Genomic DNA, 27,338 nt, shown 5'->3' with positions numbered 1-27,338 from the left:
TTAAAATAAAGAAATTTTATTTATAAATCGAAAAAATATTTTTCTTAAATAAATATTTATTTAATAACTCGACGTTACATAAAACAACAAAATTGACAAATCTCCTTAAGTTTTAAATTATGTCACAAAGCTTAAACAAATTGAAACATTTTTTCCATTCTTAATAAAAGGTCTTCCCACATTTTGGATGATTATTCTGAAATTTAAAAGAAAATAATTACTTTCCAGACACTTCACATTATTAAAAATATAATAATCAATATTTTAAATACTTAGTACTCTAAACATAATTATGAGTGTAAATAAAAGAGGAAAATTCTAATTTAATTTTATTTTATAAACCGTACAAAAAATAATAATTGCAACTTTTTTTAAGTTTTAATACATTTTATAAATTTCGGCATTATTTAATTCATAATGAACGCTTAAAAGAACTCACAATTTTTTTTCTCAAATAATAGGCATTACTTGGTAAAATAATGAAGGCCTTAAAAATATTTTACCGATTTTACAGCTATATCAATCTATAAATTCTCATTACATATTTTTGAAAGCCCATGCTGTAAAAATTCCAAATCAAATTACGATAAAAAGTACCAGTACTTTTTACTGTTAAATTCATTTTTACCGGAAATAGTTACGGAACCGTATACCGTAATTTTTACAATAATAATTACCGTATAATCACTGAATCACTCTAATTAAATAAATATTATTGTAAAAATTACGGTGTAATATAATGCAGTAAGAATTGATTTTACGGACACTGTAATTTAATCCGGAACTTTTTACAGTTCATACAATCGTAAAAAAGAGAACACTAAGAATATGAAAAGACCCAATCAAATTTATTCTATTCCCAAACCTAATAAGAACATTTCAGGATACACCCAAATACTTCAACTTACTTCCTCTTGAAATTCAAAATATAAATAAATATCTAGAAAAAATTCTATGCAAATTTTGTCGTCTAACATATTGTTATAATTACATATATGTTCATTGTCTGTTAAGATATTAACTTTTTGAATAACATTCTTTTTTCACATGTGTGTTCTTAAGAAATACTCAAAAAAAAAAAAAAAATTCTTNATTTCTAATGGCGGGCACTTGGGATATATTGTCCCCATTGGCCAGGAGTGTCAGAACTGCTACTCTCTTCTCGTTACCCAGTGGGCACCTGTGGTGAAGCCGCGGTGGTAGAGCAGCGTCGCCCACGTCACACAACCACAAACCCTTTTATAGGGCAGATCACATTCATACAAAGGAGAAAGGACATAGAACACAGAGAGAAAGAAAACATCCATGCCCTGAGCGGCATTCGAACCCGCAACCATCGACTCCGCAATCAGGCACGCTAACCGCTCGGTCACCAGGTTGGCATACTCAACTTTATAGATTAAAAACTAAAATATGTGTAAGCCCTCATACCTAGTATATCTACATTACTGTAATTTTTCTTTCTCTTTATCATAACTTTTTAAAATTACCGTAATATGCTACTATGTACGCAATAAAATTGTTACATACTACTGTAATTTCTTTATTTCCAATAGTATGCAACTATTGTACATAAAAAATATGCATTTAACTTTTTGCTTTAAAAAATATAATAAGCAACTAGTCTAGTTGCAATAAAAATACATTAAGTGCAACTAAAATTTACAATAAAAAATATACTTGCACTTACAAATACTTGTTCAAAATATATGCATTTTCTGTACAAATGTACTATGTATCTAGTGATTCAAAAGATACTTCATTCATTACTTCACTGTACTCTTTTTTTACTATTAATTTTTTTTTTAAATTTATGGAATCAGGAATATATCTCATAATTACCAAAATAGAGAATGAATGCATATCTGTTGCTGAATATTTTTATTTGATTCGCATTTTTTAACTCAAATATTTTTTACCACTTGCATACGAATACAAATAAAATCTCATAAGATCCAATTATAATATGAAATTATTTTGGCGAATCTTTGCAATGAGATATTTTAATAATGAATGTCTTAAATGAGAAAAAAAAGTGTTTATTTAAATATCAGTTTAACTCAAAATCTATTGTTCATTAATCTACTCTTATATTCATCAAGTTTAATACTCACTTTCATGTTTTCACACACAACCTCTTTTAAGTTTCGGAGGCCTCGTCTTTGCTGATCTCTAGTATACACCTGAAATTTAATGTATTCTTTTTTATAATACTCGCGAAAATTTACTGCATAACAGAAATACATAACGGAAATAGTAAAAATGGTTTTTAAACTATTAAATAATAGATGACTGATTTTGCATATTAACTCCAAACATGTTACACTACGTAAGTATCATATGGTTAGCATAAAATTATTTTTTTTATTAAGAAACGGAAGCATGAACTTTTATGAAAATTTTGAAAGTTTTGAAATGTGTAAATATTCGAAATCATAAAAATATATTTTAACAAAAAACAGAAGCATGATTTTCAAAAAATATTCAGATTTTTATTTTGTAGGTGATGAATTAAAAAATATTTTCATTTAACTTATTTTTAAAACAATATGCATGTTAATGGTTCGTTTTTCACTTGTGATATTTATCTGTATTAAAATCGAATTTTAAAATAAATCCACATAATTCTTGTTTAAGTTAAAGTCATAATGGATGCAAATATTTTCTACTTTGAAAAAATACAGTACCTATTACTTGAAAAATTATTAGATTTGATTTAGAAATTTGAATTTTTGAAAAAAAAATCTGTTTCATGAAATAATGATTAATGTGCTTGTTAGACTCATAAAGCAGAAACAATGGGGAAGTTTTACTGCGCAAATTTGGAAATATATTTTTTAAATGTCCTCCTTTCTAATCATAAAAATAAAAACAACGGAGCATTGTTTTTATTTTTTTACTTGAAATAAAAACTTTTTTTTTTTGCTTTAAAAGTGGAACAAAATGTCGTCCTGGCAAATTACATCGTGTTTTGGTCTTTCAAAATATGTTGACATGTTTTTCCAAATTTTATAGTAAAATTATAGAAGATTTTTCGCTACAATTTTCTTGGAATTATCCATTTTAATTTTTTTCATTTATAAGAAGGAAAAAATGCTAAAATATAGCTTTTTACTGAATTTCAAATTACTATCCTATCTTGCATATACTTATAAAATAAATTCCAGAGATATTTAACATCAGATTGTTTTCGCGATTTTAGTATTATACTGTGAGATATTCCAGGAGCGTATTGAACTATTAACTTTACGAATTTGCAAACTTTAATATGGTGCAATGTTGAACTACAGTATTTGTCAAATTTTTAACGAGAATATAATTCATAACACCCTCGATTCTGATTACAATAAATTTGTACCCTTTTTACGACAAATTTGCACCTTAGTTCAAGATAGCGATATTATGGTTCAACGTTTAATCGATTTTTAAGTGTTACTTTCTTCATTTCTTCATTTTAATATTTTACGATTAACCAGTAGGCTGATATTTTCATCAATTTATTTCGAAATTTCTTGCGATTATGTCAGTCAATGACTTGGTCCTAACCAATTAAAACATCTTATGTTGATGATTTACCTAATGTAGACAATAGCAAGCTACCTAAAATCGGAAGAAACTTGGAAAACTTCCAGTAAGTCCCTCCATTCATGTTGCATTTATTATGTATGAAGGAACGTTGAACCTGTAAGCGTATGGCTTGCGTTTACAGGCTCAATATTCTACGGATTTTTATTGTTGAGATCAGGATTTATATTTTAACTAAATATAAAAATTCGTGAGATTTTTTAAAGTTTTCTCCGTTTTAAAAGGTCTAAAAACGAAAATTGAACTAAAAACTTTAGAGAAATTCACTAAACAAAATGAATCTTTCGAGTGCTATTGCTTTTTTTGATATATTTTTGTTTAAATATAAAATTATTCCTTTATTAAATTTTTTTTCACTATATCACTCAAAATATTGCGAAAGGGCGAAAAAACAATCGACATAAAAAGCATCACCATAAAAAAAAATGAAAAAAAAAAGAATTCTAAGTATTTATCAGACAGCCGCGGCTGCCATAGCAACAAATGTACACTGTTTACTATTACTCTTGAACACAGTTGAAAAGTGTGATGACTTCAAATAAGATGCGCACGCCATCAAACCCAAACTAAGGCTCATTTTGCCAATGGGTAAAAATACAACTCTAGAAAATTGGTACAAAATCGCAAATTTTAAACTTTGTTGTGCTATTAAATCGGAAATGGAAGCCAAGAAATTTCCTTATTTTTTTTTGTTTGTTTCGTTAACTTGTGTTTTAGCCATCATTGCTTAAAAATAATAAATTATCATCTTGAATTACCCACCATGAAAAAAAAATAAAGATAATCAATTTTAATGCATAAGCAGCCAGCCTATTTTAAAATCTGTATGTCTAAATTCATGTGACTACTTTTTTTGTGCAAAGGTAGAAAGTGGCGTATTTTGCACTTACTCTATTAATAACAATCCATGGCACAAAATTAAGTCGAGGACTTAAAGCATTTGTAATCTTGTAGTTCTCATAGAGTAGTCTATTTCCTTCCTCACCATCAGCACACTTAGAAATTTTGTTCCAGTCTAAGCCAAGTCGTTTAGCACACTATTAAAATAAGAAAAAAATCCAAATAGTAATATTTTGCTTAAATAATGAACTTTTTTTTATTAAAAATGGCTCGCGTAAAAATTTAAGTTGTACCTTAGAACCACTTGAAGAGGGTCTGGGATAAGCCTCCATGCAATTAACTAAATTCATATGATCTTCCGGTTGTGGATACAAGGAAATAACGCAACTCTGAAATTAAAATATGCTTTTATGTAAATTATATTCATTTATAAGAAGCTAATAAAACATTTTTATGTAAAATATATTTAACACATTAAAATTTAATTCTGGAATATTAGCTATTATAGGATCCCATTGCTGATGAATTTTCAAAAAATGATATTTGCTTCATTCTGCCTTTGACAAAGTATGACATCTCGTAAAATAATGCCAAAAAATACTATTCAGGTAATAAAGCTCTATTTGAAATGGAATACCAATGAAAACATCTGAGTCATGCGAAATTTCAAAACTTTTAACTTCTTAAAACAGTTTCAGTAATGTCTAAATTCTAGTCTGAGGTTAAGTGCTGCTGGTGTTTGTCTTTTTAATCTTTTTAAATTAAAAACACTTGTTTAGTTTAATAAATATTTCATCCATCGCGATAAATAAAAGACTAATGAACACAACATGTTCAGTTACTTTTCAAATTTAACAATTGATAGCCTAAAAGCAAACTTCACTCATTGTTTAAAAATTAGAGCATTTAGAAGGAGTTGTTAGAACAAAAAGAGATTTTACATATATAAGTACAACGTTAATAAAGGTAAGTGAGTAAAAAAAATTGAAGCAAAACTAGCATTTATTGAAGGAAAAAATCTAAATGAATGGAGATTTTAGTGCAATCTTGGGATTTCATGAACGTAATACTGGGGAATCATCGCACCATGGATTAATATTAAGGATGATCATGCGTCGTATACAATGGCACCCCATTCCTTGACAACATATAAAAGTGGTCTGCTGTTGTATAACGTAAGCAGGATTGATGATACCGAACGTAGCCTTCGTTTGGTGTTGCTCTGGACGGGATTGGACTGCAAACGAATCGAACCAGGTCGTCTTCAGGGATGAATCCAGGTTTAATTTGGGCAGTGATGTCCATCGTGTAGAGGTCACGTTGTGAACGCCTCAATCCTAGAAATGGACAACTAATTCGCGCCAGAGTTGGCCCAAGAAGTACTAAAACCAACATCCATTTGTATTTTTTCCTGCATTAAATGATCATTTTGCTTTGTTTTTTTTAACCACTTACTTATATCAACATTTTACCTACGTATGTAAAATTTCGTTTCATTTTAATAACTCTTTCTAGGTGAGCTAATTTTTATGCCAATGTTTGAGCCAATCATTATAATAAAACCTCCTTTTTTAACTATGCAAGTTAATTTGTTTTTTAAACTATGCATACATTGATGTCGTTCCTTAGAACAATTTGGAAATTAATGGCGCCGTTGTTGCTAAGTCTTCGTTAAAAGTTAGAATTAAAAAATAACTTTAAGAATCAGCAAAAAAAGTATTCATATAATGTAAAAGATGCAAAACGAAATTCTACATACAGATTGCTTGAATTAAACTGACGGCATTCAAATCTGGTAACTCCAGATCTACTGAACCAATTTGAATGAAACTCCAAGCATTTGTTATTTAGATCGGGGGGCAGAGGTTTCCAGCAAGAAAAAAAATTTTCGAAATTTGCGATCTGGTAAAAGGAAAGATAGCAGTTTAAAAATTCAAAGTTTTACGGAACATTTTATTTATTTATATCTTACGTGCTCCGTGTGCATACCTTGTAAATCATATGTACAACGATTACGTGTATGCATCCTCTGCATGTAATTGTTTCATCTTTTGACGAAATTTCATGAAATTTTCTTTCAAAAAAACTTTGACCCAGTGACCTAAATATCATCTATTGGAAATATCGTGCGGATTCATTTAGTATAACAAGAGCTAGAAGCCTCTGAATACAATCAGTTTAATTTTGAACATCCTCTACAGCATAAAATGTTTCGACAAATATAATTTTTAATCGCGACCCCTTGAAAAAATTTTAACAAAAACATAAAGTTTACCTGTACTGTATTCCCCAGACATTCAGCAGGCCCATGGTGACAGTTGAAATCATATTGCTTGGAAACTTCGTTAAAATAAGCCTAAAGAAGAAAAATAAAAGCAAAATCTTTTATTTTTAAAAATTGTGTACAATCTGCAAAAAATGTGAAATTGTGTTCGACCATCAAAAATTGTGTTGCTTAAATGTTAACGTTTAAATCATAAATGAAGTATATTTGAAGAATATAATTAAAATATACGAACATAGGGAAATATACGAACATAGGGAGATAGTTTTATTTTTCTTTTCTTTTTATTATTTTACCACGTTTATATAAACTTGCCTTCGTGTATGTCTGTCCGGGTGGAATTTTGTAATCGGTTTTAAACTAACTTCCCGACTAGCTACAAACTTCAAATTTGGCACATAGTTCAGAATTGGATGACAATGCATGAAAATGAAAAGAAAAAAGACATACAAAGTAAAATAAAATTAAAATTTAAAAAAAAAATTAGTTTCGAGATTGTCTTTTGTTGTCGATTCCATTATTTCAAATTAGTATTACATGTCAGGTGAAAAGATTCTTATTGTCGGAGTATTTTTATTGGCTGAAAAATCACGTGGTAGGATCCAGTTTTTCCTCATTCATTTCCAGATTGTTTTGGTTGTCATCAGCATAAAACTACTGAAAGTCGTAGAGGTATTGTTCTTCTATAAAGATTTTTGTATCCCTAATTTAAAATGAAAGTTCTATTATTTTAGTAGTGGTCTTGTAGTAGTCTTGACTACTCTTGACTAAGAAAAATAATCTAAATAAAAATATATATTTTTAAAAACCACGTTTTTTGTAGTGAAGAATAATAATTGAAAAGTAATAATTTTTAAAAAATATAAAATAAAAATTAAAAAAATTATAATTTAAAATAAAAAAATTCAAAATAAAAAATAATATTTTTAAAAACCACGTTTTTGTAGTGGAGAATAATAATTAAAAAAAAATTGAAAAACGAAAAACGTGGGGCGCATGAAATACATAACAGTACATATACACATACATATACACATTTTCTTACTCATACACATGCACAGCCACATATACATCCACATACATATGCATATACACAAACATATTCCACATCCACATTCAGATACAATTACAATTACAGATATACATACACATATTCTCATGAGCTCACATACACACACTAATATAACATTACTGTTATGTATTTCATGCGCTCCACGTTTTACGTTTTTCAATTTTTTTTTAATTATAATACTCCACTACAAAAACGTGGTTTTTAAAAATATTACTTTTTATTTTGAATTTTTGAGTTAGAGTAGCCAAGGCCGTGTTGCCAAGTGTTGGGTAACCAAGACAATGCGAATGTCTTAATCACGAAAGATGCTACCTCGAACACAACAGTTAGCATGGTTTTTCGAAGTTCGTTCTCCAACCAAAATAAAAATAAAAAAAAGCCACAGTTTAGAGCCTTAGACTTGAGGCAAAGCTATAATTTTAAACTATGTAGATCATCTTGTCGTAAAGAATTATCTAGGCTTTATAACAGAGAAATAACAAGAATATTTTAAAAGTTATTAAACTTTCTCAATTATCAATTTGGCGACATTTTTTTCGCCCAGAGGAAAATTATCAAAATAAATGACTTATTCTCTTTTTCTTTTTTTTTTTTTTTCAAATTTTTATGAGCCCAAATAATAAAGTATTTTATTTTATAACCGTCATTGAACAGCCGACCCAATTTTCGGGTTTACGACTACTTATGTTCAACTCCATAGCCTTGTAATTTTGAACCCAATCCAAAAGACAATGGGAGCTCCTGGATCAAGTATTTTGAGAAATTTGACTTCTCGGAGAACTTTTCGATGGAACTAACCCGCATTTGCGTTACATGGAGAAGAACACCGCGAGAACCTCCCACGGTTATCCTGACGGCAAGGGGACTCTAACCCATGATCCTCCTACTACTGAGGATATTTCACATCGGCACTTTGGAGCTAGCCGGATAAGGATTTCGTATCAACCAGCCATCGCTGGGGTTCGGACCCAGTTCACCTCATTGGATGGCGAATGCTCAATTCCTTGAGCCACCGCGGCAATGCAGTATTAGAGTAAGTTTTTAAATATCAAGAAATCAGACCGCAAACGCTTTTCATTTCCTGAAAACTATGCCTTTTCTCCGTATTAACGTTTTGCGCCATTTTCGGAATAAACATAGGCACTGGCTAAAAATAGGCTAAACTTTGCTTAATGGTCATGAGTAACTTTTGCTAACTCACAGCAGTTGTGAAAATAGCATTTTATTCACAAAAAAGAATAACTTCATGTGACTACAGAGCGTTCGAAAAATAGTCTTAAAAGCGAGATCCAGAACTCGCTCATGAATAAACAGGTCAAAGGATTGAAAGTGTTTTTCCTTAAGCATTGGAGGGTCACATTTGAAGTCAGGGTAGTTTATTTTTATAGCTTAATAATCCAGCTTTTATTTTATACCAGTACTAGCTGTATGACATTTTTTTACAATCCATAGGCATTTACTAAGAAGAGATTCTTTAGAAATTGAAGTAGTTTATTCTTTATAACTTAATAGTACAGCTTTTGGTTCACACTAATACTATCTGTAGAGTAGCTAGTTTTTTACAATGGTATCCATACACATTTACAAAGAAGAGTTGCATTTGAAGTTAAAGTAGTTTATTCTTTATAGCTAAATAATTCAGCTTTTATATTACAGTAATACTAGCTGTAGAAACTAGCCATAGAACTGCTAATTTTTTACAAAGGGTATTTAAATTTTGAATAATTTGGACTTCTTATTAAAGCATATTGCAATTACAACTCTTTGAAAAAATATAAAAACTAAAACTTCAGCTTAAATAATTGTAAGAGACAAAAATTACCTTAGCTAATTTTAAAATTACCTTAAAAATTACCTTAACTACAAATTACTTACTAACTAATTTTGAATAATTATAAAATTATGGCCATTGTTTTAACTGATGAAGTTTAAAATCTATTCTTCTAGACAGTTTAATAAGTGCATTTAATCATAATCATGTATTCAGTTCATATCTCATGGTTGCAGGGCTCGGTGCAAGTAAAATAATAAAGCTCCAATTTCAAATGATTTAGAAGAGCGTTTATGGTAGAAAACACCACGAATTCTATATCTTTAATAAAATATTTCTGTGTATTGTTTTGTAAGATATTGGAAATTCGAAAAGCTTGCAAAGTACCTATCTGGGAATCCTGCTAAGGAACGATGTGTGTTAAAACATCACCTTAGCTGTTCAGATAATCACTTTATTTCACTACGCCTTTCAAGTCTACGAAGATAATAATGCATTTTTTTAAAAAGAGGGATACTTACTGTTCCTTTGCCAAAGGGTATCAAACGAATCTTGAGAGAATTCTTCATCTCTTGATACAGAGGATATAATTGCTGTGTTACGAATCGCATACTGTCTGGACAATTTGTTTCGTAATATATGTCCAACTGCACAGGCTCAGTGTCAGCAGTACTAGTTAAAGGGCGATGAACGGGATTGAGAGAAGAACCAGAAGTTCTAATGGAATGCAATGGATAAATTGGTCTTCCATTAACATATACTCGTCTATGGTAACTGCTATATTGTGCTTCACTGACCTATAGATAATAAATGTATGCAATTGATATACTAATTTTGACATTAAATAGAATATCTTGGAATAAAATTTCCTTTTATTATAAGATTTAAAAATACCTTAAAATATACAAGGGGACGATAAAAACTAAGGGAAATTAGATGTATATGGTTACTATAAAATAAAAAATTAATTAATTGAAAACGACATAAGCTCACTCAAAATCGAAGGAAATTATTGGTTTTTATGAAATTGTTTCAATGAATTTGTTTATGAAATTGTTTTTATGAAATTGTTTCCGTCGCACTAGCATTAGAAAGCGCCCGAAGCGGAATAACGTAAAATTGGGGTTAAAAAAAAATTATAAATATATTTTTTGAAAATTCATACTGACGAGATGAACTATTAGAAAAAATGTGTAATCTTAACAAGTTTTTTTTTCTTTCTTTTCAGGGGAAATTTAAAAATATTCCTCTCAATATCTATTGTTTGCAAATTTACTTTATCGTTTACATTTGCGAATGTTTCAGAGTTCTTATGCTTTCAAACTCTTAATCAGTTGTGGGTACATCCTCTGATATATTTTGCTCACCTTCATCGTTTTCAACACTATCATCGGGAACAAGCATTAAATCAGATATCGAAGGAATTGAAAAGTAATAGCATGTGTTCTGTAGTCTACATACACTTCATCGATTTCGGAAGATCTTCACACGTGCAATTTTATTCCAATGGGCCAACCTTCCCGCTGGATACCGAGAGGCAATTAACCCCGTGAAATATTACTAAACCCATTTGTAATGCCGTTTAATCGACACTGTCCAATACCGTAAGAATTAAATTCAGAGCTTCCAGAATATTTATTTTTGCTTTAGAAGCATCTTGCAGATCACCGGAATCAAGACAAAAAATGGTCGTATAGCCAGTTGTTCAGCGCAATGTTCTCTCAATAATTAGATAATCCAAACGTTAAAATTTGCTGAAAAATTTTTTTATGATTTAAGCTGCCATACTTACATTAACCACCCTTGCCTATCCCACCACTCTTCTGATTTAGACACTAGAAGGAAGTCCCATCATACAGACAAAAGTACAATAACATAGAATAGAAGGAATGTCAGAAAAGCTACAAGCAGCTAATAACAAGTCTCTTAAAAAACAATAAAAAAGAAGAAATAGAAAACTCAGGAAAAGTTTGTGTGATCTTTGTAGAGAAATAATGATTTTGATCCGTTTGAGAAACGTATAAAGCGGAATTTAAGAGGGGTAACGTAAAATCCGGGATAATTTAGCATCATCGATATAGGCAATTTTCACGGACCAGCATAAAATGACACGGGAAGTAATACAACTTGCAAAGTGCAACCCGGGATCTACGTATTTGCACCGTGGAATTTTTCCTTTTTTCAGATAAATACACTCTATAACAAAAAAATCCACTCACCAAGAAGCAATCATCCGATTGCTTTGAAATTTCGTATGCATGAATGTTTTGAACAGATATGGCCTGAATGATGCTGACTGGGGACGTATAGTCTTTAGCGACGAATCCCGCTTCCAACTGTGTCCTGACGATCATCGAAGACGTGTTTGGAGACGCACAGGGCAGAGGGGGGATCCTGCCATCCCTATTGCAAGCCATACCGGCCCTCAACAAGGCATTATGGTCTGGGGTGCCATTTCCTTTGACAGCCGGACCCCTTTGGTCGTCATTAGAGGTACACTTACTTCACAGCGGTACGTCGACGACATCCTAAGACCTGTTTTGCTACCGTTCCTTTTGCAGTGCCCTGGGCTTGTTTTTCAGCAGGACAATGCCAGACCACATACGGCACGTGTTGCTATGAACTGTCTGCAAGCTTGTCAAACTTTCCTTGGCCTGCCAGATCACCAGATCTCTCTCCCATCGAACATTTCTGGGATATGATGGGAAGGCGATTGCATCTGGCACGGAATGTTGATGACCTCGTTCGACAATTGGATCCAATTTGGTAGGAAATACCGCAAGAGACCATCCGGGAGCTTTATCGGTCTATGCCACGCCGTGTGGCAGCTTGTATCTAGGCTAGAGGTGGATCAACACCTTATTAAACTTGTAACTGTGACTCTGCAATAAATTATTCAATTGTTCTGAAATTTTACTCATTTACTATTCTGTACATTGTCTTCCTATCCACCAATTTTCGCTTCAATCGGACAACTCCTTCTTGGTGCGTCGATTTTTTTTTGTTATAGAGTGTATGTTCTGCTCATGTCACTCTTTAAAACTGTACCGTACCTTTTGTTTCTCTGATGTTATGAAAGTAACAGTTATAAATACGTGTGATTCAATATGAATATGGATCCCATATGTAGCAATATAATGGACTATTAAAAAATTTATTAAATTTATTTACAATGGACAATTATCTATTTTTTGAGATAAGTAGTTTATTTCTTGTAAATGGTTTGAAAATTTTGCTTCTAATTTGTTAAGTTTTATGAAAGTAGCAGTCAAATATTAGTATGTATTTATCTGAAAATGTGTCCCAACATGCTTTTATACACATGAATTTTTTAATTTAAGATATTTGTATAAAAAAAGTTTTAATTTTTCAGATAGATGGTTTTTATTTATGCCACTCTTTAAAATGGTACCGAAGACTTTGCTTCTGAGATATAAGTTTTTATGAAATTAGCATTTAAAAGTAATCATATTTTTTCTGAAAAAGTTTCATAATAACTAAAGAGTCTATGGGCATATTTAAAAAATATTAAAAATGTCTTCTTCACACAATTTTTAATTTTTGATTAACCTGATTAATCGAACTTATACAAGCTGAAACATTGCAGAACTTGGTGTCACAAATCTACGCACCTATGTAGTAAATTTAATGTAAACTAAAAAATAACAGTTGGGGCAACATAAAATGATTTCAAAATGAAAGCAAACAATTTTTTGATATTTCAAACTGATAATTTATTTTTAGCATATTACATTAGTACATGCATGCATTTAATATATATTTTTAAATAATATACATTTAAATTTGCTTCGAATAAATCAATTTTGTCTCCCATAAGAATCTAGCTGATCGGGTTTCACTGAAACCTCTGTTATAAAATGCATCAAAACTAATGATAAGGGAAGCATTTTCGCAGAATTTCTGCTAACAAGTTTCATTCGAACAAGCAAAAAAAATTTCTGTCACTTCTACTTATCCATCCGGATATGAAAAATAAAAATAAACAATCTGTCTTCCTTCTCCAGTTATTTGTATTTCCGCACAACTCATAAATATTTGCATCGAATTCGATAAATCGCTAATAGATTTTATGAGCTTAATTTAACACGATTAGCGATTAAAGTATGCAAAAAGTTATTGGCCAATCAGCTTCTGCCATTTAAGATCTTAGTACTTAATTGCTTTTTTTATACTTTTACAATGTTATTAAACATTAAAAACAATTACTAAACATTAAAAACAATTATTAAACATTAAAAACAATTATTAAACATTAAAAACAATTATTAAACATTAAGTATAATTTATAACTTGGTTATTTTGAATGTTGTAAAGCACAAAAGATAAAATGGAACCGATTGATGCTCAAAGAGAAAGACAATGTAGAATATAAGTGAGCGCTTGTGATCAATAATTTGAGAATAATTTGATAAATAATCATCAACTATCAATAAATGTTGTCGCAGTAAGTCCATTATTTTAATTCCTTAATTATCCTACATTATCTACTTTTATAAGTAGTGCTATAATTTAAACTAAAAATAATTTAGATCCCGAATTGCTTTAATTTTGTTTAAAAAGGTCAAGAATGATAGTTATCATGAATATTTCCATGGTAACATTTCCTCTTTCTGCTGAATTATTTTTTTCCTTTTTGGATTTATATTTCGAAATTCCTTGCCGGTATAGTACTTTTAAAGATACATAAGCCAGTTTTTTATTAAATTTTCTTGATTCCGCACATCGATAGCTGCTTGCTGTATTCACAATACGAAATTCCTAGACTTAATGAAATCATAGAACGGTGTTAAAAGGTTTTCTATGGGATAAATAAAGTTTAGACTTGTTTATCTTAAAAATTATGCTTCGTATGAAGTAATGCGTTCCAAACTGCGTCCTATGAAATATTTATAATAGCCTCATGATTGAGATATAATTTGAATTTCTATACGAACATTTTTTGGAGAAATATAATCGGAATAAAATCCTTATACAAGAAAAGATATGAGTTGTATTCCTATAAGAATATTTTATATGAGGTAAGAGTCCCATACACAAATAAAAGTGGAGTAATATCGCGGGTTACGAAAATTCGACGGTTGCTGAAACTAAACTATTCTGCCAAGAAAATGTCAGATTTATTCAAGATATTTATTATTTAATTATGTACAATCTGACATTTTTGAAAAGTCATTGAATTGTATTTTTAAAAGATACATCATTTTAAAAGCACTCATCTATTCGTAACATACAACAATTAAGAAAAGCTTAATTCACTGTTTTTAGAATAAACACGCAATTAAATTGTTTCCGAAATTCTCATCATTTTTATACCACGAATGAAAACTTTTTTATTCACGCAAACTTTCGGCACTGCATCACACATAAAGAAAAAAGCGTCAGAATTCGCGTTTGAAAATGACGCAAACCTGGCATTTTTTATGAAAGTAAAAAAAAGTTGTTGTTTCGAAAACCTATACTGATAATGATAAACATTCTTTAAGGAAATAAAAGTAACAAAAAGTCATTGTTTCGGAAAACCTTTGATCAAGATAAGAAAAAAGAAATCTTTAAGTGAATCTAAGAGGGAAAATTTAAAAGAAAATAAATAAAGAGGCATAAAAAACAATTAACGGCCTAATTCGTAACAATGTAAAGAACATTCAATGATGAGCTATATATGTTAGAATGCTGTACATTTCAACAGAATAAGAAACTTTTGTTTTGTTAGTAATTATAAAAGTAAATAAATTGGAATGAAAAATTAATTTAAATCATGCTTTTTGCTATAAATTATTTATAAATAACTCTGGAAGAGGTTATTTAAGATTGTCGGCAGTTGTTCTAAACGCAACTTTTTCAATTTTTTTAATTAAAATTTATGCTAAAAATATTAATCCATTTTTATTCACATATCATCCTTTGTAAGACAATTTTTTAAATATGTAACAGTGACATATATATTACTCTCCAATGCGTTTGTTTGAATGCTTTAAACCATTTAGCTGCGATTTGTTCAACTTACCTATTGAAACAATTTCATAAAAACCAATTATTTCCTTCAATGATTTGAAACAATGATTAGAATATCGGATACACAAAATCATTCAAAGTAAGAAGTTTTTAAAAATCACTTTTTTCATGTAAGAAAAACGCGAAGCTACAGCATTTATTTTCGAAAAAAATTTTCGTCTTTTTTATGGTCAATATTTTTAGTGAAAATTTGATTTTTATTTATGTCAATAACTTTTCGTGTCCCCTTTAAAGAAGTTTTTTTCTGAAAAACTACAAAATCACTCTTCAAATTATTTTTCCTTCATTTATGGTGCACATTTTAAGAAATAATTTTTCCGAAATATTCATTCATTAATTTTTTATCTAAATTTAAAATATTTTTCATTCGATTTTTAAAAGTAAATTAAAAATATTTTAAAATATTTTGCTTGAATTTGTAAAATTGAAACTTAAAACTTAAGCTCATAATATATAAACGCATAATGATCTTAAATTTTAAGTTTCAATATTAGAAATTCGAATTTTTGAACTTTTCTACTCTTTCTAAAAGGAACCGGTTAATTAATTTGATAAAAGTGAAAAGGATAAAATAACAAGTAATATTTATTTTTTGGAGACACAAGTGGAGATTATGTAGACACAATTATTTTAAACAAATATTAAAGAAATTAAAACTGACATTCAATGTAAAATCTACTTTCTTATATTTCAGATTTAATTCAATTAAGATATTTAATTTTGAATTTAATTAAATTTTTAATTTTACTGGGAAATTTATTTCTAAATTCTTTTGGAACTGAAAAACGTAAATTGTTATGGCGTGCAAGTAAAATTACTGTGAAGATTCAAAACCTGTTTTTGAAAAATAAAGATACAATAAAATATGCATGAAAATAAGGAACAGCTAAGAGAAATGTCCGAAAATCACATTTTATGGATTTGGATCACGTAAGAACTGAAGGCAGTAACCTTCTTAAATATATTCAAATTAAATGAATAATAAATAAGGCTACTGCTGAAATTTTTTTCTACTCTTAATTTTAAATTGATAATCCAAATTTGTTACAGTTAAAAGTGAGTTTGAGTTTTGTTTGATGATTGTTAAGCATTTTCAAAATCTTGAAGCAAAAACATCAGTAAATAACGTACACGCTTAGAAAAATCGGTTAAACGTTGAATGAAAATATAGAAATGAAACTTTCACTTTTGACGACTTAACAATCCTTGAGTTGTATTTCATTAATTTTGACAAATCATTTTGCCACGAAATCACGTTGTGACGAAATCAGTTGACAAAATGCGAACTCTCAAATATGTGACGAAAAGGTTTCCTTAACTCGGAACCTCGTCGCATTGTATTGTTAAATACTGTTAACAACAACGATGAAGTTAGAATGAAAACTAGGCAATCGAAAATAGGGTGACAGACTGGACTATATGGTGTTCAAAGAGATGGCCTTGTACCAATAAGATTTCGGGTTTGAATCCCATTCCGGGCATGCATGCAATTTAACTCTCAGTTCTGTCCTTCTTTTGTGGTTTTGGGTGACATTATACTACCCATATGGTTCCCACGATAAAGTGATTATTATAAAACTTAAACACATTAGGCTCTACAAGGCTTTTTTCTGCAAAAGAAAAGAAAAAGAAAAGGGGAAAAAATTATAATGATGAAATATTCCTTTAATTTTGACGAAATTCGTTTCCTCGCAGAGGGTACGTCACTTTGACGAAATGTTTGCTCGGAGCATATACCAGGAAACGGTTTCGCCAAAAATGAAACTTGAGGATCCATTATTACAGTGTTGAACCGTAATACCATGTTAGTTTTCTGTAACATTAATAAGGTTACACATTGATCCACATTTCCATTTAAGTTGAACTATAGTTCAGGTGAATTTAAGAAGTACCATAATGTAATTCAAATGAGCATTCACAATATTAAAATTGCAGCAAATTTAAATGACACTGTATAACAAATCATATATTCATATAACAACTTATCAAGCACCAAATTAAAACAGCAAATTTGAATGATAATGTACAATGTCAACCCATATATTCATATATCAACTTAGCATGCCTCCTATTGAAACTGCATCAAATTTAAATGATAATGATGCAACAATGTAGGTACTTATAGAAATACTTATAGAAAAAGAAATATCGTTTATTTTTGTTAAAAAGACATCATATATCATTTTAAAATCCTTTTTTTAGTTTGGTTTTTCTTCTAAGCGTATTTTGTTAAAATTCTGGTACAACATCAAGAACAATGTCTTTTTATCTAATTATGCCAAATAGATGTACACCATTTTAAATACTTTAAAGCTCTTTTAATCATTCTTAAAGCTCTTCTTTTTAACAAAATTAAACTATTAAAGATTCTTATAAAATATTCTACGTTTATCATAAAATAAAATATTTATCCACTTTGATCTGATTACTTTTTCTTTAAGCTCGAATTCGTCTATTTCAAGGAGTTATTACAGTAAATTATAAATTTCACATAGTAGCAATGATACCATTAAATATTTAAAGTGTTAGTTAAAATCATAAAAATTACTTCACAGCGGTTTGTGTAAATTTATATATTAAGTATAACATTTTGTAAAATCTAAGCCCACTTAAAAGAATTCATTTACAATATTTCTTAACTTATAAATATTTCAATTATTATTAATTAGTCTTTGTCACGGAGCTTTCGGAGCCCGCTCCAAATTTCTTTCCCTTTTATTCATTTATTTATTTTGATTTTTTGATTTAATTGTTAACGATTATTAATATATTTTAGCGGTTTGGCGTCATTATTCTTTATTTAATAATAATTATTTGTCAATATTTTAAATATTTCTTTCGGAAAATTAAATTACAATTAAAAAGTTAAAATCTTAAAAAATAATTAAATACAATTTGAGATTTTTACATAGTTGGAAATTATTCCTACTAATTGTGGTTGTATTGTTCTATTTTAAATGCACTAATCAAATTCTCAATTTCTAAATATATATTTTATATGAATTTTGACTTTATGGAAAAAGTGACTAGGAATATTGTCGGTGCAGCATTGGAAAATATTTTACATTAAAATGAAAAGTTTTTTTTTCTTCAAAATAAGTGAATTCTACACAAAATTGTTTATTTAGAACAAAAAGTGAAGGAAAGAATATCTCCACTCTTGATGGAAGCCGATTAAACTTTTCAGTTTCTTTTCGAACGGCATCGTCAAAATAGTTTAGAGCGGGTTCCAAAACCGCCGTGTCAGGAAACTGACCCATTGTCGAACAGCAAAAGCCGAAAGATCTAATTATTTCGGATACTTTTTCTACTTTTTTCTAGATACTTTATTTATAATAAAAGAATAAAACACTTCCTTATTATGTGTATAGTCCACAATTCTATCGATGCTTTCGAAACACAAAGCCCTGAAACAAAGTCGCCCATGCTATCAAATAAATAATAATTTTCACCAATTCCACAAAAACTTTATTTGATTCTTGCTCATTGTTAAGCTATTATCCCGTTCAAAGCTCTGAAGCATCGAATCGCATCGCAAAGCGTGTAGAACTTAACACCATACAATCTTATAAAAACTGGCAATAAATCATAAAACCTATTTCGTAATAAAGACTGGACCACGTATCATGAGGCATGCAATATGAAATGTAGATGATATAGGTCATACAAATCATGATCCTGCTTACCACAGCATCAAAGCGTAAAATAGTTGGAGATTTTCTTAAGTGATAAACCTAACTGCTATTTAATCAAAATTTTCAAAAGCTTTTAAGAATCCTTTTCGTATTGTAGAAAAGTCAAAGAACTGTTTTTTCGCTTATGACAGTTGAAAAATCGCGTGATCGGAGGAAGTTTACTTATTCATTTGAGCGATTCAATTCAGACATGGATATTAATTGCAGAAATACAACGAAAAAAGACAGGTATTGTTATTTCGTGAACATGCTAAAGTTTATTTTGGGTATTTTTAGTTTCAATAAGTTAAAAAGAAGCTTTATTTTTTATTTAGTTAATTAGGTTAAATGGCTAATGAATAATAGGTTAATTGAAAGTAGATTGTTACTGTAAGAAACAAACGGCAGGTGAAAAAAAGGGATGGTTTGTTGCTTTCTTCTTAAGGTAGTTTCGACATTTTTTTTTTAAATGTTACTATAAATATATCTTTTTGGAAAAGATTTGTTTCATTTTGGGTAAAAGCTTATATATCTATCAAAAAAAAAGACTTTTTTTATTAAATGGCTATTTTTAGATGAAAAAAAAATAATACAATTTTTGGCACACTGGCTGAACACTTTAAAAAATTTCTATCACCTAAAACAAAAAATACTTTGAAGATTTTACTTAGGCTATCAATTGTGTTTTGAACTAGTATCTTAAGAGCAAGTGAGTATACTGCTGAGTTAGTAATCAATGTGGTTAAAAAGGAAATTTTTTTTAAAAATTTTCACACTTGACCTTACGAAAAAACATGTATAAAAAATTAAATTCTACTTTATTTCTCTTAGTCTGTAGTTCTAAACATGTGTGCTATATTTATAAACACTCATGAAAAGTAGTACACAATTATTTTCAAATTGCGTTCAAGGTGCAGTAAATGTAAACAAAATCTGATTTTGCAATAAATGCATTTAAAAACTTAAAACCATTAGTCTATCCACTGTTATCATCTTACACAAAAACTGTAAGTAATCGGAAATAATTGGAGTACAAACAAAAGTAAAGTATTCTTAGAAATCTAAGAGTACAGGAGTTTTAAATTTATAATAAACTCAATTTCAAGCATTGAGCTCAAAATCTTGTCTTTGCAATAGTCAGATGCCTTAAGAAATAGACATTTATACTCGCTAAGTCTCAAAAATATCTAATCATCAATTGATGGCTGCTGTAACTAAGAAAATCAATTGTTTTCTTATACATGTCATTGAATTTCAATTGAAGTATTTAAGACGACGGTCAGTTTTTTTTTTCTCCTCACGACGCTGTCGTAAATAATTATTTATAAAATATTACTTTCAGTTTTTCATACCAGCAGTGTCATCTGTTGAGGAATTTCAGAACTAAGTTTAAAATTCGTGGGATAAAATTATTTCGTTTCCAAAGCTTTTTTTAATGATGTCAACATATTTCTCACTACCCGTTGAACCTAATGATATATCTCCTTATGTTTTTCTTTATGTTTTTCTATATTCAATTTTTCAAATCATCGATCATTTTGGAGACAGCTATAATCAATCATACTAAAAGGGAGAAGATTGTTTGAAAGCTTCTTGAATGTATCGCTTGCGTAATTATTTTATTTTGTGTTTATTACTTAAAGAAATGCTACAAAATTAAATGCAGTTAACTTCGTTGTTGTCAAATATAGATTGAATGACTTAAATGTCATAAGATCAAAATTAAAATGTAAGTAAGGAAGTGACATTGGGGTTAATCGTCTGTTGTTGAGTATTGAGTATAGTATAGTGAGGCGTGCTCTCTGCTTTCGCTTATAGCACTGCGTTTCAATAGGTAAGGCTTATTTTAGCCTATCAAGATTTATTTGAGCTCTGAGGCTCTTCTTCAAATTCAACATGCTACCACCGAGTCCAAAAGGGAACTCTACGACATTTTCATACCGCATTTCTCGCCTGTTGTTCCACTGTTATGTTGCTCTGCTATTACACTTCTTTAAATCTTATATATTTTACATTCAAAAATATTAAAACATAGAAAAATCATGTGCAATTATGAATAATAGGTTAATTGAAAGTAGATTGTTACTGTAAGAAATAAACGGCAGGTGATAAGGATGTATGGTTCGCTGCTTTCTTATTGCGGTATTCGACTAGTTTCGACATTTTTTTTTTTCAAATATTAATATAAAATTTTTAAAAACTAGTTTATTTGCTTCATTTTGCGTAAAAGCTTATAAATATATCAGCAAAAAAAACTTATAGGTGTCCCGGTGACTCGGCTTGTTGAAACACGACCCATTGTCCTCGTTGTCAACGAGTCATCGGTTCCGAGTTTCGTCAAGAACAGATTAGACGTGCATATGCACTACGATTTGCGTAACATTTTTCTTCGATTATATCATCTTGTTGATAATTTGAAAAAGACTAGGGTCAAGTAAAGGAAGCAAAGTTGAAAACATACGGAGTATTGTAATTTCAATAAAACCTACATCTCTTTAGAAATAGTCAGCTTAAAATGTAATTACTATTCAGAAGTCAGACTATGACAAAGTTCGTTTGTCCATGAATTACTAAGAAATCTCTGAAACTGCATTGGTATGTATGCTACCATCTCTCAGTGGACTGATCGTAAGATACGGTTCTTTGTAGATCGCCGAAGTCAAGCATCACTGTCTGCTGTCAATGAGGGAGGGTGACCACTTTGACCAGTCTGCGAAGGAATCTAGGGTTCGCGATATCGTTCATCGTTAAACTGTTCTGGCGTAAAGTGCTCAACTTGACGCGTAGGTCGTTGGACAACCAAAGCGGAGAAGCGTTTCTGCACAGGATCAAAATTGCGATGTCATGTGTTCTGAAAATCCTCAGGGATGTTTCCCAGACCGTTGCCAACAGCACATTGTGCAGCTGTAGTAATAATGTAAATAATGTAGTATACCCTACCGGGGCTTAATATCATAATTAAGATTTGCTGTTTGAGCACCAGAGCACACATTAACTTTAAAAACAAACCATATTCGAGTGTAGAATAAACATAAGTTCATTAATTCGAATAATAGCATAATTCAGCATTGTCAATTCATTTCAAATTTACTTTTTTTTCTATCTCTTTTAATATTACTTATGTATTTTTTTTTCTTTTTTTTTTATTGGCGGGCACTTGGGGGAAGTCCCATTGGCCACAGAACTGCTACTCTCTTCTCGTTACCCAGTGGGCACCTGTGGCGAAGTCACAGAGGTGGAGCAGCGTCACCCACAAACCCGTTTATAGGGCGGGTCACATTCACACAATCACACACAAAGGAAAAAGGACATAGAACACAGAGAGAAAGAAAGATCCATGCCCTGAGCAGGATTCGAACCCACGACCAGTGACTCCGCAGTCAGACACGCTAACCACTCGGCCACCAGGTCGGCACTTATGTAAATTAATTGAATTAATTTTTATAAATTTGTAACTAAACTGATTTTTTTAAATAACTGCCTTCCATGAAATTTCTCTACAGATTACTCGGTACAGTTATGTAGCGTATTGTACAAACTTACAAACAGTACTCACGTTGTACATAATAAATGCACTATTTAAGAAATATTTTGGCAAATATTTTTTCAAATTCTTCTCACTATTGAGATTTTTTTTTTAATGGCGGGCACTTGGAACTAGTGTCCATTGGCCACAGAAAGTGCCAGAACTGCTAACTCTCTTTTCGTTACCCAGTGGGCACCTATGGCGAAGCCACGGCGGTGGAGCAGCGTCGCCCACGTCGCACTACCACAACCCTTTCACTATTGAGATTATTGCTATTATTTTTATTTTTCTCACATTACAAATTTATAATGTTTAACTTCTTGAGATTCAGCGTTCAATATATTCGGTTATATCAGTTACGATTGTAACACTTAAAAAATATTTAAAGTTTTTTTTTCTGTTTTTATGCTTTTACAGAGCAATTGTCTATGTAAAAACTTAATCATATTTACCTTCCCTAGGACGAAATTTTTAAGTACAAAAAATAAGAAATGTAAGATATTCGAGTCATATATCCTTCGGACACTTTCATGGCATTGTAAATATCTTCTTATTTGATTCTAATGGATTTTGTTTAATGGCAAAGAAATACATAGTGAAAATATTCTACAATATGCATAGAAAAATACTAAAAATTAAAATTTATCATTATGATAAAAATTTATCATTCAATAAAATCTTATTTAACTCTTTTGAATTAATTGAATTTTTAATTAAGTTTAATTAAGTAAACTTTTTAAAACAAAATATGCCTATTTTGCCACATTTGTGAGTTTACTTTTTTTGTGCTGCATATTTTTAAGCATGCATATGCTTTCCATTATTTAAAGCTCGGATTTTAGGAAGTTGAAGAGTAATATAAGAATCGTGCCTCTAGTAAACTTCTAGCAATATTTTTTTTTAATGGTGGGCACTTGGGGTTTGTCCCATTGGCCACAGAAATGCCAGAACTGCTACTCTCTTCTCGTTACTCAGTAGGCACCTGTGGCGAAGCCACGGTTGTGGAGCAGCGTCGCTCACGTCACACAACCCCAAACCCGTTTATAAGGCGGGTCATATTCACACACAAAGGAGAAAGGACATAGAACACAGAGAGAAAAAAAACATCCATGCCTTGAGCAGGATTCGAACCCGCTGCCAATGGCTCCGCAGTCAGACACGCTAACCAATCTGCCACCTGGTCGGCACTTCTAGTACTATAAGAATCGGTATAGATTCGGTTTACAAACCCAGAATCAAAATCATGAGAGTTTATGTAATGCACCACTTTATAGTTTTATTTTATTTACAATAATACGATTATAATACAGCAATATTTAATGATAAAGGAAATTAAAAAAAATTTAATTCATTTTCAAATAAAGAGTAATTTTAATAAATACAAAGCTCTAAAATTCAGGTACAATTATTTAAAAAAAAAAGAGAGATCTTTACATGAAGTCTTAGATAAGACAAATAGAAATGGTGAGATATTTCTACAATCTCAGTTTTCCATGCATAATATTGTACTAAAAATTTTTTTAAGAAATTTATTGAAGATGAACATTTATGATTTATATGTTTTTATAAATTCATGATTTACATAGATTCTTAATTGAATTGCTGATTTTTATTTTATTCGGAGACCAGTAATAATTGCCCTTATTTTTAGAATCCTGTGCAAAAAAAATATTGAAAAATATGTTCAATAGGGGGGTCATAAACTTATGTTTAAATGAGGAAGAAAAGTTTGCTGAAATCTGATGAATCATAAAAAAGGGTTTACAAGAATCAAAACCAATTTTTATATGAAACGGAGAAAGAATTTAAAAAGAAATTTTATCGATACTCTATTTTATTAAAAATACCTTTCAGTTTCATTCGGCAATCAAGATGAGTTATTTTTTTTTTTATTATTTTACTACATCATCATTATTGCCAACCTCAATAACAACTCATCAGGTTTTGAAAACGTTTTCATTTTTTTCGATCTCTAATAATTAATTCGCAACACCCATAGCCTATGGCTGTTTGACTTCATTTAAACAAAAAGTCTTAAGCCTATTGAGTCGTGTCTAAAAGTCTTTATACCTATTGAGCATATAAAGGATGGTGATAGCACAACACCGAATATAGACTTATTTCTTTTTTTTTTCCCTTAATTTCTTTAAAGGGACGAAAAAAATGGGAGATAAAAAGTTCGCTTAAAAAGCTAACCCCTTTTGTATACAATGGAATAGGAATTCTCTTTTCTGCGTAGTCAATGCTAGAACTTTTTGAGTTTTGTTTCATGTTGTACACAAATAACTACATCTTTACAACTAACTTATGAAAAAACTACTGCACAGTTGATATAAAAGCTATCATTTTACTTGAAACAAAGATTATTTTTCATAGATTATTTTACTTGAAGCAAAGATTAAATTTCGGAATAATAAATTCCCATTAAAATAAAGTGGTCGAAATAAAGCTTTACAACTACACTTACCAAAAGTTTCGGATCAACTTATGGTAAAAAGTACCGGCAATCAGGATGCCGGTACTTTTTACCGTAAAATCCATTTTTACCATAAAATCCATTTTATAAAAATCTGATAAATTTTAAATTTTTCACTAAAAATTACCATAAAATATCCGAATTACTCTAAATAAATAAATATTACAATAAAATTACGGTATAATATTTTACGGTAAAAGTGAATTTTACGGCTGATGCACCCGAAGTGCCGGTACTTTAAAACCGTAATTTGATCCGGAATTTTTACAGTGTACCAAACATTAGAAACATTACTCAATACATTTTTGAGGATCCATTGTATTGCGGAAAAAGAAATTATGTTCTTCTGAAGAGAGTATTAAAAAATCTCGCTAAATATAATTAATAACATACACTTATCACTCAATTATATTACGCAGTTCTTCAAAAAATAATATCAGTCGATTTTAAAGTAAACAATTTTGAATTAAATTAAGCTTAGCAAAAACATAAATAAAAGTAACAAGTGAAAAGTGAAAGTAGAATTATTTCATGATCAAGGTAAAATTCACCTGCAAAGACACTGCCGCCAGCCATGTAAGAAAGAGGCACCACATCCTTACTGCGGAACAAAAAAAATCAAACTATCGAAAATAAGAAACAAGACAGTCCAGTGGGTTATGTCGGCAGATCTTTTTTACTCGTCCGGTTACTTTTCGGTGACCTCAACCCAACCATCCAATCAAACATCGCAACTTTAGAACTAGCATTCACCAAGTAAAAGTGACATTTCTCAAGTATTTTTTCTCTCTTTATTAGCGAACGCCGGAGCAGTTTCCGTTCTCATTTAGAGCCGCTGCGCAATTATCTAACGTTAATGACGTATTTTAAATTCTAATTAAGAATATGTTATTAGTTTTAACTATTTCTATCACTTAAACTATGAGGATAGGAAAAATACTTAAAATAGAGTTAAAAATGTATATCTAACTTATAAACTAGCAAAAGTAGATAAAGTAAAGAAAAGAAACTAGTAAAGGAAGATATTCGCATTAGAGTAACTTCCACGCGTACTTAGATTCACATAAGGGGACACTGGATGTTAGAAACAAAAAGAAAGTGCAATTTTTATTCAATCATTTTCAAATTTTAAAAGAATATTGGTAGAATTCATGGAAGTCTGTGTGCAATGTCTCAGAAAAAAAGGATGATAGGTTTTAAAGTTATTGCTAAAAGTGGGAACTTTAATCGTTGATAACTAAAAAGTTCCTTGCGAACGAATTTTAATTTCTTTAATTAAATTTTTATCTTAAAACGTTGTTTATAGATATTTAAATAAATATAAGTTGTTATGATAAACGTATTATAATATAACGTACGTAAACATTAAATTTTTTTTTGTCACTAAAAATTTCTGCGATAGAAACACTACAACTATGTTTTGCTCAATTATTCACATATTAAATTAAGGTATTAAGTTAATCAAACGCATTTAAAATTAAACAAGACGCATCGAAGAGTGCCTGAAAAAATTTTATAACAATAAAACAAAACTTAAATTGTTGGGCAGGGAACTTTTTGAAATTGAGAGGACATAGAAAAATTACATTACTAAAAAAGCAACTTAGTCACCGAGAACTACATATTAATGTATGGACCTTTATAAATTCGTAAACTTATAACTCGGTGAGGAACACTCCGATTTTAACACGGTTTGTCGCACATTAGTTATTAAATTCTGATTTCTTTTTAACATGTTAAAAATAAAATATGAATTTTTTAAAGATTTTTCTCATTCGGAACATCCAATGATTTTTCCATAGTCGATGAAAAGCCGATAAAATCGATAAAACGTCTAGAGAGAATGAATAAAAAATAGTGTGACCTCATTTACCAAAAAATTTTGTCATCAAATCGAAAATTATTTGTCTCAAAAAAATGGATGCAAAATTACTTTTTTTCCTACGTTTTGTTAAATATCGTAAATTTCAAAAATTTTATAAAAGCATAAGTACAAAACACATTTTAGTATCAAAACGTAAAATTTGAAATGTAAATTAATAGCATGAAAGTTATAGATTCAAACAATTAGAGGAAA

At 29.9% G+C, this 27,338-nt stretch overlaps 1 protein-coding gene across 1 annotated transcript; it reads right to left on the bottom strand.

The window, feature by feature from the left end:
• LOC107446742 (gamma-interferon-inducible lysosomal thiol reductase) lies at positions 1-26,039 on the bottom strand. The gene is made up of 7 exons (XM_016061482.3): positions 25,813-26,039; positions 10,074-10,349; positions 6,701-6,781; positions 4,719-4,814; positions 4,476-4,622; positions 2,115-2,183; positions 1-196 (listed from the first exon to the last, which is right to left on the bottom strand). Exons 1-7 carry the CDS (start codon positions 25,855-25,857, stop codon positions 161-163), a joined length of 750 nt encoding a protein of 249 aa, XP_015916968.1. The 5' UTR covers positions 25,858-26,039; the 3' UTR covers positions 1-160.
• Between the last annotated feature and the right edge of the window lie 1,299 nt (positions 26,040-27,338).

The sequence above is a fragment of the Parasteatoda tepidariorum genome, chromosome 1, assembly GCF_043381705.1.
Source record: "Parasteatoda tepidariorum isolate YZ-2023 chromosome 1, CAS_Ptep_4.0, whole genome shotgun sequence".
NCBI classification, from domain to species: Eukaryota; Metazoa; Arthropoda; class Arachnida; order Araneae; family Theridiidae; genus Parasteatoda; species Parasteatoda tepidariorum.
The sequence above is the reverse complement of the archived record's forward strand: the minus strand, read 5'-3'. Positions and strand labels throughout refer to the sequence as shown.

Coding starts and splice junctions, on each gene's coding strand:
- LOC107446742 (XM_016061482.3), bottom strand. CDS start 25,857: ATGTGGTGCCTCTTTCTTACATGGCTGGCGGCAGTGTCTTTGCAG. Junction 6,782..10,073: donor TACCCTTTGGCAAAGGAACA/GTAAGTATCCCT, acceptor TTTCTTCTTTAG/GCTTATTTTAACGAAGTTTC. Junction 4,815..6,700: donor GTCTGGGGAATACAGTACAG/GTAAACTTTATG, acceptor TTTTAATTTCAG/AGTTGCGTTATTTCCTTGTA.